The 16,857-nt window shown below is 44.0% G+C and overlaps 1 protein-coding gene across 1 annotated transcript in view; it reads left to right on the top strand.

Annotated features, from left to right (window-relative positions):
• Positions 1-201: 201 nt before the first annotated feature.
• Positions 202-16,857, top strand: part of USP50 (ubiquitin specific peptidase 50) — a 45,739-nt gene continuing 29,083 nt past the window's right edge. The window contains exons 1-6 of the mRNA XM_045812028.2: positions 202-495; positions 2,298-2,492; positions 2,726-2,921; positions 5,229-5,438; positions 6,496-6,638; positions 9,123-9,255. Of these exons, the coding sequence (XP_045667984.1) occupies positions 443-495; positions 2,298-2,492; positions 2,726-2,921; positions 5,229-5,438; positions 6,496-6,638; positions 9,123-9,255 (930 nt within the window). The 5' untranslated portion in view covers positions 202-442. The remainder of the gene's footprint in view (positions 496-2,297; positions 2,493-2,725; positions 2,922-5,228; positions 5,439-6,495; positions 6,639-9,122; positions 9,256-16,857) is intronic.

The following is a 16,857-nucleotide window of genomic DNA, read 5'->3' as shown; positions in this document are numbered from 1 at the left end:
GACAGAGATAGAGACAGCCAGCGAGAGAGGGAACACAAGCAGGGGGAGTGGGAGAGGAAGAAGCAGGCTCATAGCGGAAGAGCCTGATGTGGGGCTCGATCCCATAACGCCAGGATCACGCCCTGAGCCGAAGGCAGACGCTTAACCACTGTGCCACCCAGGCGCCCCTACTTTTAAAGTTTTTAAGCAGCCGAGTAACAATCTCTCCTGGCAATGTGCTAGAATCTTGAGGGTGAATGGAAATGATTATGATGCGTGGGAAACCCAAGTTGGAATGTGCCTGAAGTACAGAGATCAGTCTGCAGCTACTGAAAGGGGAGAGAAACACAGACATTGTTTATTACAAACAAAAGAGCCAAAGGAACAGGCTTGGAGAAATGAAGTTAAAAGGATTCGATGCAGCTCCTGAGTAGAAGTGAAAGTCCACCGTGGTCTCACTGAAATGACTTCGCCACGGCCCCTCCCTGCAGATGACTTTGGCATCTACTATGTCCTGTGAGCCACTCTCTACTACAGCTTTCTAGAGAATTCTGTGGAGGGCCGGGGGTGGGGGGGTGGGGAACGCCATGTCAAAGGAGTCGGGGGTACGTGCAGCATTTGGCAGGGTTCCCTCAGGTTTGACCCCGTGGAGGTCCCCAAAAGGAAGGGAAGATGCTAATTGATAGCTAGGCAATAGATGTGCCTACCGAGGGACCGTGCGGGGCCTCTGATGATATCAGAAAACAAACGTGAAAGTGACCATCTTGTAATGGTGGACATGTTTCAAACCGGCAGAATTGTAAACAGAGGTACTGAGGGGAGGTAACGGTCTCATGGAGACCCAGTTTTAGATCCTGTACATGGGAAGAAAAGTCATAAAGGACAAAGATGCCAGGCTGCCTTGAGCAATAGCCAAATGAGGAAAGGAAGCTGTGTGTGGACACAGGAGACCTCCCCTGGCACCTGCGGCATTCTCCCCTCTGCACAGGGCTGGCCGGGCCCAGGGCTCTCTAACTCCACAGCTTCCTGTTCAGAACATCCTACAGCAGTCACTTAGTCAAAACTATATTTAGGTTCCCATTTACTAACTATGTGATCTGTGCCCCAGGCCTCGCATCACTTACTCTAATCCTCACACCACCCTATAAGGTAGCATTGTTCCTGTTTTTATAGATGAGAGTTCCGGGTCATGTAACTAGGAAGTGGCAGGGTCAGGATTTAAACTAAGATCGATTCTTTACAAAGTCTATGCTCTTTCTCTCTCCCTGTACGTGTGTTTCTACAAACACATATATGTATGTAATATATGACATCAGAAAATGTATATTACACATATATGTAATATACACACATGTGCTCTTAATAGATGTATATATGCTCTTAGCATGTGCATATGCTCTCAATATGTATATATGCCATATATATGTATGTGTACACACACTGTTAATATATGATATATAAATCCAAATAACTTGATAGGTAGGTAGGTACGTAGGTAGATATCCCTTCTCTCCACATATCACTGCACATAATATATATATCATAGGCAAATGACTAAACCATTTAAATGTGATCTCTCCTCTGTAAAACAGGATTTAAAAACAATTATACCTACCCCATAAAATGGTTGAAAGAATTAAATGGGAGAATGCCTATTAACTACTTAACTTCGGGCCAGGCTTGATACATGATAGCTATTGTTATTATTAACTACTACCTATTGCTATTGTTGTTACTACTAATAATAAGTAAATTACTTGCCTGGAAAAAAAAAAAGAAATACTTTGGTATTTTTTAAGATTTTAGAGAGAGCGCATGCGCGTGTGGGTGAGCAGGGGGAGGGGCAGAGGGAGAGGGAGAAGCACACCCCCTGCTGAGCACAGAGCCCCACATGGGGCTCCATCTCATGACCCCGGAGACCGGAGACCGGAGACCGTGACCTGAGCTGAAATCAAGAGTCAGATGCTTAAGTGACTTAGCCACCCAGGTGCCCCAAAACTTCAGTATTTAAAGGGAAAGTTTGCATTTTTAGCCAAGCAACCCTAGGTCTCTGAAAGGGCAGGATTTTCTGTCCTCTTGCTGTGGTTTCAGGAAGAAATTTTTACGTCTGCTGCCTGGGCCGCAGGCACCGTTCGGAGTTCCAGAATAAGGGTGCGATTTTAGACCTGGAGTTGGAAGGCTTCTGTCCGGGGCCGGCCGGTATCGGACAGGAGCCTCGCTGAGGGCTCCGCAGCGGGCGCTCGAGCGGGCGGACGTCATGGGCACATATGGTGGCCCCTCAACGTGCTTTCCTCTCCTCCCGCATGGCCGCAACGCAGTGCCGAGTGCACAGATCACTACGACACCTGTCCCGCGAACGAGGCCGCCGAGAACCAGCCCCACTTCCAGGGAGTGACGGGCCTGCGGAACCTGGGCAACACGTGCTACATGAACGCCATCTTACAGTGTCTGGGCAGCGTTTCGCCGCTGGTGGAGTACTTTCTCTCGGGAAAGTACATTACTGCTCTTCAAAAGTAAGACCGTTTGCGTTCCCTGCACCCCCACTCCCCGCTCCCCCAGGTGAGGTTAGGGAGGGAGCCCTCACGGCTGAGCCCCGGGCCCCCAGAGACCATCGCTAGGGTGAGTCCCAACGTGGGAAGTTCTGCGAAGAAGGCAGCTTTGGTTTTGGTCTGACGCCAGTGCTTGAGTTTTTAGGTGCCTTCCTGTCGTGAAATCAGCCAGAAACATTCTCTGTCCCTCTTCCAAGGGATTGCAGTGAGGTTGCCACTGCTTTTGCCTATGTGATGACAGACATGTGGCTTGGAGACTCAGAATGTGTCTCACCAGAAATATTTCGGGCAGCTCTTGGCAACCTCTACCCAGCATTTATGAAAAAGACACAGCAAGATGCTCAGGAATTCTTGATTTATGTCCTGAATGAACTTCATGAAGCTCTGAAAAAGGTAAGTAGAATGAACGGCCTTGAATTAAGATAGACCCTTCAGCTCTTATCAGTAACTTTCGTTTTTCATTCTTTCATCTGCCAATATTGCCTCCTGTCTGCTAAGCACAGGTGCTGGGGGTACTGTGGGGCACATTCAGGTTAGTATTTGAATTATTATTTACCAAATAATCATCGGAATCACCTGGGAAGAGTGTTCGGCCACGCATCCTAAGCCCCTCAGCTGTCACCGAATTCGAATGTCTTGGGCTGTCCTCTGGGAAAGCTCACGTGGTGTTTCCAGTGATCAGCAGGTGTGGGAACCGCTCATCTGTTCCCTTTGTAAATAACATCTTCACAGAATGGTTTTTTTTTTTTAAAAGATTTTATTTATTTATTTGACAGAGATAGAGACAGCCAGCGAGAGAGGGAACACAAGCAGGGGGAGTGGGAGAGGAAGAAGCAGGATCCCAGTGGAGGAGCCTGGCGTGGGGCTCGATCCCATAATGCCGGGATCACGCCCTGAGCCGAAGGCAGACGCTCAACCGCTGTGCCACCCAGGCGCCCCCAGAATGGTTTTTTTAAGTGAAAATCTCATTTTTTTTAAATAAAAATATGTTCCTCTTGAGATATACAGAGCTTTACAACTTTAAATACATGTTCTTGGTAACTACAAACCCAAGAAAATATGAAGCTGGGTATTAAAGGACACACGTAAATACTGCAAAGTTTCATCTTCATGCCAAACATCCCGAACCTGAGTTCTTCCCTGGGTCAGGACATACACATTGAATAAAACGTGAGATTGCCAGTTGCAGAGGGTTTTACTTTTCTTTGTAAGACTCATTGCCTTCAGCCTCGATCTGAGTCACATTCTCTCCGAAGACAGGTCCTTGGTTTTATGCAGTGTCCTTGTGCTGACGTTAGCTCACCTCCTACTTCACATCCAGGAAGTGCTCTGGCAAAAGATCACAAACGATATCCATTTATCATTCTCATCTGCAATCCTCAGCTCCATTTCTGTTTTACTGCTAATAAGATATTCACGGCGGCACTTTGTTTTTAGCCGAAGGGTAGGTGGTGGTCAGTAGAATCCCTTAGGTCCTCATCTGCAGCCAATCTGAAATAAACAGCATTCTCACTCCCAAGACCAAACTTGGCATTAGGGCCATCAGATGACCGTCAGGTGGAAGACCTTGGCAGCAGAGCCTGACGAAAGCAGCAAGGCGAAGGGGAGCAGTGTGCACAGCTCCCGAGCGGAGCCGGCTGTGGGGCTAATGTGTCTTCCAAATGCACGGTCTGGTGAGGCCGTTCGAGCACGGAGCGCTCGGGCTGTGCTCCCAGAAATGGTGTCCTTCAGTATGAGCTGAATTCTAATCAGGCTGCAAGGCTAACTTGGGCTGCCTTAAGGATTTAAGATTGCTCTTGGGGCGCCTGGGTGGCTCAGTCGTTAAGCGTCTGTCTTCGGCTCAGGGCGTGATCCTGGCGTTATGGGATCGAGCCCCACGCCAGGCTCCTCCACTGGGATCCTGCTTCTTCCTCTCCCGTTCCCCCTGCTTGTGTTCCCTCTCTCGCTGGCTGTCTCTCTGTCTGTTGAATGAATAAATAAAATCTTTAAAAAAAAAAAAGAATTTAAGATTGCTCTTTTAAAAAAAGTGTTTTCTAACAATAAAAATAGAAGAGGCTAAATCTGAAGGGGCTGGAGGGAGGACAGGTTGCTTCATTTTACTCCTTCATCAGTTGCATGACTGAAAGCTAGTCAGATGCCTACTCACCCTCCTCCCTGGAAAAACAGCCTCTAGGACCCTGGGTGACGTTATCACAGGCTGTCAGCTTCCGGGGCGCGCACATGTGTTTTCACAGGCTTAGCGTATCGCCATTCCTCAGCTTCACGTAAGGAGGAAAATAACTGAATTATCAGAAATCAAACCTCATATATACTTTTTTAAAAAAGAATTATTTATTTAGCGAGAGCACACAAGGGAGGGGAGGGGCAACGGGAGAGACTCTCAAGGCGACCCCCTGCTGAGCACAGAGCCTCATGCAGAGCCCAGCACCTTGCTGGGGCTCCACGCCAGGCTGGATCTCAGGACCCTGAGACCGTGATCGGAGCTGAAGTCAAGTGTCAGGTGCTTCCTGGACTGAGCCACCCGGGCACCCCACCTCTATGTAGTCTTAAGAAGATCTTCCTCTGCACTGTCTGAATCCAAAACGAATTGGTTTCTGGTAGCAATGTATCCTTCTGGTAGGAAAAAAATCAAGTCATTCTATTAAAAGCTTTTTTTGATAACCAGGAGTTGATTCGGGGCTAATTTGTTCCTTGATTCAGTATCATCGAAGAAGATCGTACGGGAAAGGGTCTGTCCCAAGATGCTGCAGGAAGGTGATTGCCAACGAGACCTCCATCATCACACAGCTGTTCGAAGGGCAGCTCAACTACAGCATCATGTGTTTGAAGTGTGAGAGCTGCACCTACAAGAACGAAGTCTTCACCGTCCTCTCTCTCCCCATTCCATCTGAGTACGAGTGCTCCCTTCAGGTAGCGATTCTTGCTCCCGGATGCCACTTCCCAGGGCTGTTTCCCACAGTGTCTACTGTGAGGGGGCTGCTTTATCACTTAAAACCAATTGGAGGTCCATGATGACAACATTTTATAGAAAAGCGACATACAGCCAAAAGTGACCGTGAATTCGATTGTATTTCGATTTTACTCATTAAAACAGCCTCACTGTAAAATTGAAATGACATGCGGGCTTTATTCAGTCTACCGAGATGGCTCGGCGCATACAGGGAATTTACCTCTTGAATTTTCTTCCCCATCATACCAAAAATTAATCTGTAAGTCGGGTGGTGGTAGAAGGCAGGGGAGCCGTAAGCGCTCTTGCAGAATCATACCCACTTATATTTTTCTACCTAAATTATGAAAGCACGTCTACTGCAAAAAGTTTTCACGTGCCAGAACTGGAGAACAGAATCCGGCTACTTATTTAGAAGTGGGCTTTGTTCTCAGATTACAGTGCTCATGATGGCTGGAAACAAATTGCCCAGGCTCTAACTGAGGCGCTGGCATGTGCACGGAACACAGGGCCTCTTTAGGTTAGTGGTTTGCAGAGCCGGGGGCCCGGTGACCCTCAGGGTGGCTTCCGTGTGCAGGGCATCAGATTCTGTCTGCTCTGCTGTCTTCATTCTGGGTCACCCCCGAAATACTGCTCATGGTCATTTTTCAGTCTCCGGGTCCGTCCCCTCTGTGATGAGCTGAGTAACATAAAACAGCTACCTGACTTGGTTAGTGGAAACTGCACGGTCAGTATTATTCTGAAATAAACCAGAAAGGTGAAAATGCTGATCCAGAGATTGGAAGGGAGATGGACACTTGGGTCCATTTCAGTAACTGAGTGAGAAAGAAGCCCCTCCTTTGTCAGGTAGATGTTGACACCTGTCCAGGCAGCAGCTTGTGACGCTGGGACCTCCCGGACATGTTGGCTTTGAGGCAAGCACCGAGGATCACATTTCCACAGCTGCTGCAAAGCTCTGCTGTAAACAGCCCAGGCTGCAGTTGATCCGTTGTAGTCACCACATGTGTTTCTCCTCCATAGGACTGTCTCCAGTGTTTTTTTCAACAAGACACACTGACCTGGAATAATCAGATTCACTGTTCCTTCTGTGAAACCAAGCAAGAAACAGCTGTAAGGGCCAGTATTTCCAAAGCACCAAAAATAATTATCTTTCACTTAAAGAGGTATGGACTTTTTGGCATTTCGTGAGATCTTTTTGGATGGCTTTATCAAGATATAATTCACATACCATGCAGTTGACCCATTTAAAGTGTACACTTCAGGGGTGCCTGGGTGTGGCTCAGTCAGTTAAGCGTCTGAGTGTTAGTTTCGGCTCAGGTTGTGATCTCAGGATCTTGAGATCGAGCCCTGTGTTGGGCTCTGAGCTCAGTATGGAGTCTGCTTGAGATGCTCTCCCTCTGTCCCTACCGCTCACGTGTGCTCTCTTTCTCTAAAATAAAAATAAATAAATAAGTGTAAATTCAGTGGTATTCAGTATATTACATTAATTTTTAAAAATGTGTGATAAAATATACATAACATAAAATCTGCCATTTTAACTTCTTTTATTGAACTCTAACAGTGTTATATTAGTTTCAGGTGTACAATATAGTGATTTAGCAATTCTATACATTACTCCGTGTTCATCATGGTAAGTGTACTCCTAACCCCCTTCACCTGTTTCACCCACCCCCCCACCCACCCCCCCTGTGGTAACCATTAGTTTTACATTTGAGTCTGGTTTTGTTTTTTTTTTTCCTTTGTTCTTTTGTTTTGTTTCTTAAATTCCACATGGGGGAAATTATATGATAGTTGTCTTTCTCTGACTGTTTTCACTTAGCATTACACCCTTTAGATCCATCATGTTGTTGCAAATGGCAAGACTTTGTTCTTTTTTATGGTTGAATTATGTTCCATTGTATAAATACACCACATCTTCTTTATCTGTTCATGTTTTGATAGACACTTGGGTTGCTTCCATATCTTGGCTATTGTAAATAATGCTGCAATAAACATAGGGGTGCATATGTCTTTCTGAATTAGTGTTATTGTATTCTTTGGGTAAATACCCAGTAGTGGAATTACTGGTTCATATGGTATTTCTACTTTTAATTTTTTTCAAAAGATTTTATTTATTTATTTGACAGAGAGAGACAGTGAGAGGGAACACAAGCAGGGGGAGTGGGAGAGGGAGAAGCAGGCTTCCCACAAAGCCAGGAGCCTGATGCGGGGCTCGATCCCAGGACCCTGGGATCGTGACCTGAGCAGAAGGCAGATGCTTAATGGCCAAGCCACCCAGGCACCCCTATTTTTAACTTTTTGAGGAACCTCCATGCTGTCTTCCACAGTGGCTGCACCAGTTTGCATTCCCACCAACAGTGCTTGAGGGTTTCTTTTTCTCCACATCCTCACCAAATCTACAGAAAAAGATTAATTAATGAGTGTGGCATGAGTTAGTGGTTTCTTCCTTTTTATTGCTGTGTAGTATTCCCTTTCATGAATGTACCACACTTATTTATTTATTTTTTTAAATTAAGTAGGCTCTATGCACAGCGTGGGGCTTGAATTTGTGACCCTGACATCAGGAGTCGTACGCTCTACCAACTGAGCCAGCCAGGCACCCCTTATATCATAATCGTTTATCCATTCATCAGTTGCTGAACATTTGGGTTGATTCCAATTTGTGGTAGATATGAATACAGCTGCTAAAAACATTAGTGTATAGGTTTTCATGTGGGTATAAATCTTCATTTATTTTGCCATGATACGTAGGCATGGGATTGCTGGGTCAAATGGTATTCCCTTAGGTTTTGGAAACAAGGTTTCTTGCTTTCTGGTATGAGAATATCTCAGGTTCATGCACTAATTTCCCTGCACCAGACCTAAATCAGCCATTCAGCCATTTTTCCAAAATGAACTAACTTTCTTTCTTTCTTTCTTTCTTTCTTTCTTTCTTTCTTTCTTTCTTTCTTTCTTTGCAGGGGATGGGGGGAGGGGCAGAGGGAAAGGGAGAGAGAGAGAGAGCATCTTAAGCAGGCTCCACGCCCAGCTCAGAGCCCAACATGGGGCTTGATCCTTAGACCCTGTGATCATGACCTGTGCCAAAACCAAGAGTTGGATGCTTTACCGACTGAGCTGCCCAGATGCCACCATAATTTATTTTTTCAAAAGCTCCAAGGTGATTCTGATATGAGTTCAGGTTTGGGAACTGCTGATCTAAAGAACAAATAGGGACTGTGACAAGATTTTCAGAAAATTTTATCTTATTAAAGATATATGAAAACCTCAGAGCTGGGAAATAGGACACTGCCGAGACAACATGTGCTAAAATCAAGATAAGGAAAAGCTGAGTCAATCAATGTGATTTCTACTCCCTGATGCCAAGCCTGGCTTTGTTCCTGTCTTCTTCTCTCACAGGATTAACTCTGTACCGTCTCACCCCCTGACCCACAGCCCTGGCACAACCAGTCTCATTTCGGGTAACACTTGTGGATGTGTACATTATAAATACACATAGATAAGAAAAAAATCTATGTACAGGTCTGTGCCAAATTATCTTTCCAAGAAATTACTTTAAAGTGTAGTTGGAATTTAACAAGGTATGTAGACTTCGTTCCCGAGCAGTTTACACACTTACTTTATATTTCGCACATTTGTTCTCTCTCCAGATTTGACATTCTGGGTACAATGAAAAGGAAACTGAGAACAGATATTCATTACCCACTCACTAACTTGGACCTTACTCCTTACATTTGTCCAGTTTTTCGGAAACACCCTAAATATAACCTCTGTGCAGTGGTGGTGAGTAAAATACTATTTAAAATAGCACAAATTTAAAGAAAACTGTAGCATTATCTACTTGAATGCCTACTGTCATCTTCCCGCACTTCTTCTATATTCTTCTTTTTAAGGCAAAATATATAGCCTGGAACTTTCTGTGTGGACTTCAAACAGTAGAATAATGGAAGAATAAAATGTCCTGTCCACGGCCTCCTCACTTTTCCTCCACTCATTGGCTATTTCAGATCTGGGGACATTTACAAATTGGGCTGCGGGGGCAGCAGAAGTTAGAATCAATAGCTTTATGTTGAATATTCATGAGCCGCTCTCTGGCCAAAACCCCCTGACACTCCTTACAGAATGTCCCAGAGTCCCTGCGTGTGTGCAGCCAGGCCTAAGGAAACTCTGGAGGGTCCCCTTTGGCTCTAAGTCAACCATCATGATTGAGGATTCCCTGAAGGAAAGCAAGCGTGGAGTATAATTCAGACCAAATCATCCAGAACTCCCACAACGTCCAACAGCCCCAAGCACCAAGCCATTCTCCGGGTTTCCGTTCTGGATCAGGGTGTTAACAGTCTTTAGAACCCGGAGGACCAGCGGGGTGCACAGTGGATGGGAGGGCTCCCACCAGAGCCCGGGGTGCTTCGCCAGGGTCCTCTGATACACCCAAGTCTCATTTGCCTATTCAGCTTGTTGAATTAATACCCTATAAAATGTTAGTCCCGCTCCTTAACCTCTTTCACATCTCAGAACCATACCTTCAAACTTTAAAAAATGATCTTTCTTAATTCTTTCTTTTTACTTCAAGGCTTGACATTCCGCCTCTTTCTCATTTATTCGGCCCTCACAGGAGCTTCTCCTTCTCTCACTTCCCTACTGGAGGGCTAAGGTGACATCCTCCTCTCGACCATATCAAATAAGAGTCTACTGTGGATTCCAAAATGACACAGGGACTGTCTCCCCTGTATGTCACTGTTTACATTTCTCACTGTGTGTTTCTTCTTTAAGAAAATCCCAAAGACAGAAAGCTGAATTTGTAAAAAACAACAAAAACCCATGTAATTATCTACATTATGGGAAGATACACATTTGTGTAGTCACCTCTAGCCTCCTACAAAATTGTCATCCTTTCAGTGTTTAAATTATTATTAGCTAATCAAGGGGCCAAAAGCTGGTTTTGAAAGAGGAATAGATTTAGAATTTAGAACCAACTGCCCGTTGATGACGGACCGGCAATAAGAACTAAGTATCTTAGAAGTTATGATGTACGGCCACAGGGAAAGGCCTAGAGCCCCGCTCCTCAAGCTGTAGTCTGCAGGCCCCTGGCACCACCTCTTCGAAGTAAAGACTCTCAGGCTCCCCCCGCCCCAGGCTGACTGACTTGGAACATGCATTTTAGCAAGATCTCCACGGGATCCGAATGCATGTTGAAGTTTGAGAGGTACACTAGACCCCGAACCGATATATTTCCAGCCGTTGCAAGAGCCCTTGAAGGAGACCTTACTGGGCTACAAGGCAGGCTCTTTACCTGCCAGATTTGTTTGATTTCTTTTACAAACGCATAGCGCTTGCTACGTACCAGGCACTGTTCTAAGCACTTCGCAAAGAATCAATCATTTAATCCTTATAGAGCCCTGTGAGCTAAGCACTATTATTATCCCCATTTTACAGGATGGAGAACAACACAGAGGGGTTCAATAGTCTGCCTCAGTCATATCACCTGCAAAAGGCAGAGCCAAGGTCTGAAGCTAGGCAGCCTGGCTATAACAATATACAGTTATGACAGTATACAGTATAATAATATACAGATAACAGTATGTATGTAGCTTTACAGTTCAGTGCTTGTACATACATGCTAGCGAAACAGAACACATTCTTTTTTTTCCCCTTATACATGATGTTCCTTCAAATATTTGAAAGTAGCAAACATATGCTAATAGTATTTACTTCCTTCAACCCTCTTCAAGTGATTGGTTTTCAGAAAGACTTTTTAAGGGGTGCCTGGGAGGCTCAGTCAGTTAAGCATCTGCCTTCAGCTCAGGTCATGATCCCAAGGTCCTGGGATTGAGTCCTGCATTGGGCTCCTTGCTCAGTGGGGAGCCTGCTGCTCCCTCTGCCTCTGCCTGCTGCTCCCTCTGCTTGTGTTCTCTCTCTGTGTCAAATAAATAAATAAATCTTAAAAAACGAAAAAAAGAAGGAAGACTTTAAAATTTTGAAATATTTCAGGCACAGAAAACACAGTAAGTATTCACATTACCCTCCACTGATGTTAAGAATAAAATATCCTAGATAAAATTGAGCCCCCGTGTATCTTTAATGATCCCACTGCCCTCCACTCCCGGTTGTAAACACGGTCCTGAATTGGGAGTGTATTATGTCCACGCACTCTTTCATGCTTTATTACGCATGTATGTGTCTGTACATGCTATATAATAGGATTGTTTGCATGTTTTCTACATATGGTATCATACTGGACGTATTCTTCTGTGACTTGTTTTCCCTCACGTTATTTTTATATTCATCCATATCGATACATTAGCTTTAGTGCAGTCACTGTAACCGCTTGTAGTAATCCATTGTATCTATTTATCGTTTCTCCTGTTGCTGGGCAATGAGGTGTTGCCAGTATTTTGCTTTTACAGTTTGTAGAAGGCACTGCCATATGCTGACACATGAAGCTTGGTTTATATATACGTGTCTCTGTGTGTGTGCGTGTGTGCGTGTGTGTGTGCGTGTGTGCGTGTGCGCGTGTGCGCGTGTTTTCCCAGATGGCATTTTAAGGATATCTTGCCTAAATCTCTCCTTTACTCTATTAACATAGCAAATGATATTGATTTTCTACTTGATTTTTTTTGGCTAAAAGTGTTTTTACATTTTTATATTTATTTCCACAATCGAGATACTAACCTATAACTTTCTTTCTCATACCGTCTTTTTCTGTTTTTGTTTTGGGCCTTATTCTAGCCTCATGAGCTTATTCTAGCCTCATAAAATGTATTGGCCATTCTATTCTATTTTCTGGTGCAGTTTGTATAAGATATTAATAACTTCTTTCTTTTTTTTAAAGATTTCATTTATTCATGAGAGACATAGAGAGAGGCAAGGGTAGAGGGGGAAGCAGGCTCCCCGCTGAGTAGGGAGTCCAGTGTGGGGCTCGATCCCAGGACCCTGGGTTCATGACCTGAGCCAAAGGCAGATGCTTAACCGACTGAGCCACCAGGCGCTCCTAAAAAAAAAAAAGGACATATTTAGAAAAATTATTCTATAGCTAATGCCAAAGAGATTACTGCCTATCTTTTCTTCTAGGAATTTTATGGTTTCAGGCCCTCTCATTTAGGTCTTTAATCGATTTGGGGTTTATTTTTGAGTATGGCATTAGAAATTGAGTCTCATTCTTTGCTTGTCACTACACAGTTTTCACAACACCATTTGTTGAAGAGACTCTCTTTGTCCCCCACTCTATATTCTTGTCTCCCTTGTTGTAGTGAAGGAAACCATCAACAAAACAAAAAGACAACCTACTGAATAGGTGATGATATTTGCAAATGACATATCTAAGAAGGGGTTATTATCTAAAGTATATAAAGAACTTACACAACTCAACACCAAAAAAACCAAACAATCCAATTTAAAAATGGGCATGGGACTTGAATAGACATTTTTCCAAAGAAGACATCCACATGGCCAACAAACACATGAAAAGATGCTCAACATCACTCATCACCAGGGACATGCACATCAAAACCCTAATGAGGTATCTCCTCACACCTGTCAGAATGGCTAAAATCACAACCACAAGAAATAATAAGTGTTGGCATGAATGTGGACAAAAGGGAACCCTTATGCACTACTGATGGAAATGCCAACTGGTGCAGCCACTGTGGAAAACAGTATGGAGGTGCCTCAAAAACTAAAAATAGAACTACCCTATGATCCAGAAATTCTACTACTGGGTATTTACCCAAAGAAAATGAAAACACTAATTTGAAAAGATACGTGCACTCCTTCGTGCATTGCAGCATTATTTATAATAGCCAAATTATGGAAGCAGCTAAAGCGTCCATCCGTAGATCAATGCATAAAAAAGATGTGGTATGTATTTTATATATACATTTATATAAATACAGCCACACACACACTAAGCCATATTACACAGCCATAAAAAAGAATGAAATCTTGCCATTGCAACAACATGAATCAATCTAGAGAGTTTAATGCTTAGTGAACTCAGAGAAAGACAAATACTGTATGATTTCATTCGTACGTAGAATTTAAGAAACAAAGAAAAAAAGAGGAAAATAGGGTGTGTGGGTGGTTTAGTTGGTTAAGCATCTGCCTTCAGCTCGGGTCATGATCTCAGGGTCCTGGGATCAAGTTCTGCTTCAGTCTTCCTGCTCAGTGAGGAGCCTGCTTCTCCTTCTACCTGTGTGCCCATACTCTCTCTCTCAATCTCTCAAATTAATAAATAAATCTAAAAAAAATTTTTTTAAAAAGAAAAAAATAGGAAAACAAACAAAAAACCCCAGACTCCTAAATACAGAGAACAAACTGGTGGTTACTAGAGTGGGGATGGGTGGGGGAATGGGTGAAATAGATGCTGGGGATTAAGGATTTAGTATCATTCAGTAAGGTTTTATAATTTTCTCCATAGATTGCATACACTTATTTCCTTATATTTATTCCTAAGTACTTTATTTTTGTTATTTTTGTTCCTAAGTGATAAAATGAAAAATGATACTGTTAAAAAATTTTTAAACCGCTTGTGGCTGGTGTGTAGAAATGATTTTCTCGTTTTACCATATCCGGTCACCTTGTTAAATTCTCATTATTTCTAATAATTTGTCTATATCTCCTTCGCAAATGTCAGTTTTGTTTAATTTCTAATTATTATATCTTTTGTTGCTGTTTCAGGTTTTAATTTAAATTCTAGTTAGTTAACATATAGTGTGATAGTTTCAGGAGTAGAATTTAGTTGATTCATCGCTTACATATAACACCCAGTGCTCATCCCAACAAGTGCCCTCCTTAATCTCCATCACCCATTCAGTTCATCCCCTGCCCACCTCCCCTCCAGCAACCCTCAGTTTGTTCTCTATAGTTAAGAGTTTGTTTTTTGGTTTGCCTCTCTTAATTCATTTTCTTGTCTTACTGCTCTTGCTCGGGTCTCTAGTAGGTGTTGAATATATCATGCCATTCTTATCTAGCCTGCAAAAGTTTCCGCTGGAAAATCAGCTGATAATCTTATTGGGGTCCCCTTGTACACAACAAGCTGTTTTTCTCATGCTGCGTTTAAGATTCTCTCAGTGTTTACTTTTGACATTTAATTTAATTTTGTTTTATTTTTTTGAGGTGGGGAGGGGCAGAGAGAGAGGGAGGGAGAGAGACCCTTAAGCAGGCTCCATGCCCAGTGCCAATCTGATGCAGGCTCTGTCTCACAACACTGGGATCATGACCTGAGCTGAAATCAAGCGTCAGACTTTAAACTGACTGAACCATCCAGGCGCCCCCACTTTTAACATTTTAATTATAACGTGTCTTGGTGTGGGTCTCTTTGGAATTCTCTGGACCTGGATTGTCTGTTTCCTCCCCCAAGTTAGAAAATTTTTCATTCTTTATTTCTTCAAGTTTTCTCCCTCTTTATTCTTCTCCTTCTTCTGGGACCCCTACAATTATAGCAAATGTTAGTCTGTTCGATGTTATTCCATAAGACCATAAGCTGGGGCGCCTGGGTGGCTCAGTCGTTAAGCGTCTGCCTTCGGCTCAGGGCGTGATCCCAGCATTCTGGGATTGAGCCCCACATCAGGCTCCTCCGCTGGGAGCCTGCTTCTTCCTCTCCCACTCCCCCTGCTTGTGTTCCGTCTCTCCCTGGCTGTTTCTCTCTCTCTCTGTCAAATAAATAAATCTTTAAAAAAAAAAAAAAGACCATAAGCTATCTTCATTTTTTAAATTATTTCCTTATTTATTTTTGTTGTTGCTCTGGGTGAATTTCACTACCCTGTCGTTAACTTAACTGACCCTTTTTTCTGCTTCATCTAGTCTGCTGTTGAACCCCTCTAGTGTATTTTTCAGTTTAATTATGGTGTTCTTCAACTCTATGACTTCTATTTGCTATTTTCTTATATGTTCTCTTTGTTAGAGTTCTCGCTGCGTTCGTTCATTCATTTCCTGAGTTTGGTATTTTTATGACCAATATTTAAACTCTTTATAAGGTAAATTACTTATCTCGGTTTCATTAAGGACTTTTCTGAGGTTATCTTGTTCTTTTGAAACATATTTCTCTGTTTATTTTGCTTAACTTCTTGGGTTGGTTTCTATACAATAGATAGAACAGCCCCCCCTTACAGGCTTGAAGGAATGGCTTCATATAAGACATAAGCCCTATTGTTCAAATGTGTCCTAGCTTTTGATTGTCTTTCAACCCTTTGTGATTTTCCAAGCAGCGTATTTTATTTTTGATAGTTCCCAGTAGTTGAAGGTGTGTTAAATGTCCTGGAAGGGGAGGATCTCGGTCTGCAGCTAGATCGAGGCATACTGGAAGTCAGACCCTCAGGCAGCAGCTTTTATCTATTTATTTTCAAGATTTTATTTATTTGACAGAGAGAGACACAGCGAGAGAGGGAATACAAGCAGGGGGAGTGGGAGAGGGAGAAGCAGGCTTCCCGCTGAGCAGGGAGCCCAATGCAGGGCTCGATCCCAGGACCCTGGGATCACCACCTGAGCCGAAGGCAGACCCTTAACGGCTGAGCCACCCAGGCACCCCAGGCAGCAGCTTTTAAAGTATGCAAATATATACATAAAGTTCTGTGGGACCATGTGCATAAAGGCTTGTTGTCCACCCAAGTCGACGCACTCTGGAGGGTGTTCCTTGGGCAGCAGTTGGGAAAACCAGGACTCCAGATGAATGTAAAAGCTCCCTTCTGGGAGATACCAGTAAGTTGTAGCAAGACAGAGGGAGAACATAACGATGGCATCCTCCAACCTAGAGCCTCGACGGCACCTCTGTTGGCCCGTAGTCGTGTGTCAAACCTTAAGCTTTCTCCTCAGGTTTCGCGAAGCCTCAGGACAAGCAAATAGGCCTCTTTCACAGAAAGACTGGGGGTGTGGCTCATTCTGCTGTCTGTCCAGTGCCCTGGGGGTGACAGTCTGCCGAGAGCTGTCTCTCTGATTGTTATAATCCTGTAGGACCCAGGAACACAAGGCCCCTGGCCACCAGCGCTGGGCAGTTATGGGGAATCCCCCGGATGGAATTCACAAAAACCAGGGCACCAGACACATGTTACAGCTCCACTCTGGGAGATGTTAGCATTCTGGAGCACGGCAGAGGGCAGTGTGAAGACGGCTCCTGCCGGCCAGCAGGACTCCCCACGTGAGCTGAATTAGATGCCTGCCCTTCAGGCCAGTGCTTTTAAATTAGCAAATGAGCCCCATTCACATAAAACCTGGGCACCTCTCAATTGGCTGCCTTTGTGTTGCATTCTGGGACAGTGAGTCTGAACCCTTTAAGAGCCAGTACAGCCTGTGGTAGCCTTACGGGTCTCATGGATGCAAGCCCTGTTGGTGTTCGGTGTGTCCCTGGGAGGAGGTGAGCCCAGGATTCTACATTATCCTGAGTGAGTACCCCTT

This window comes from Ursus americanus, chromosome 36, assembly GCF_024610735.1.
Source record: "Ursus americanus isolate L20-20 chromosome 36, mUrsAme1.1.p, whole genome shotgun sequence".
NCBI classification, from domain to species: Eukaryota; Metazoa; Chordata; class Mammalia; order Carnivora; family Ursidae; genus Ursus; species Ursus americanus.
The sequence above is the reverse complement of the archived record's forward strand: the minus strand, read 5'-3'. Positions and strand labels throughout refer to the sequence as shown.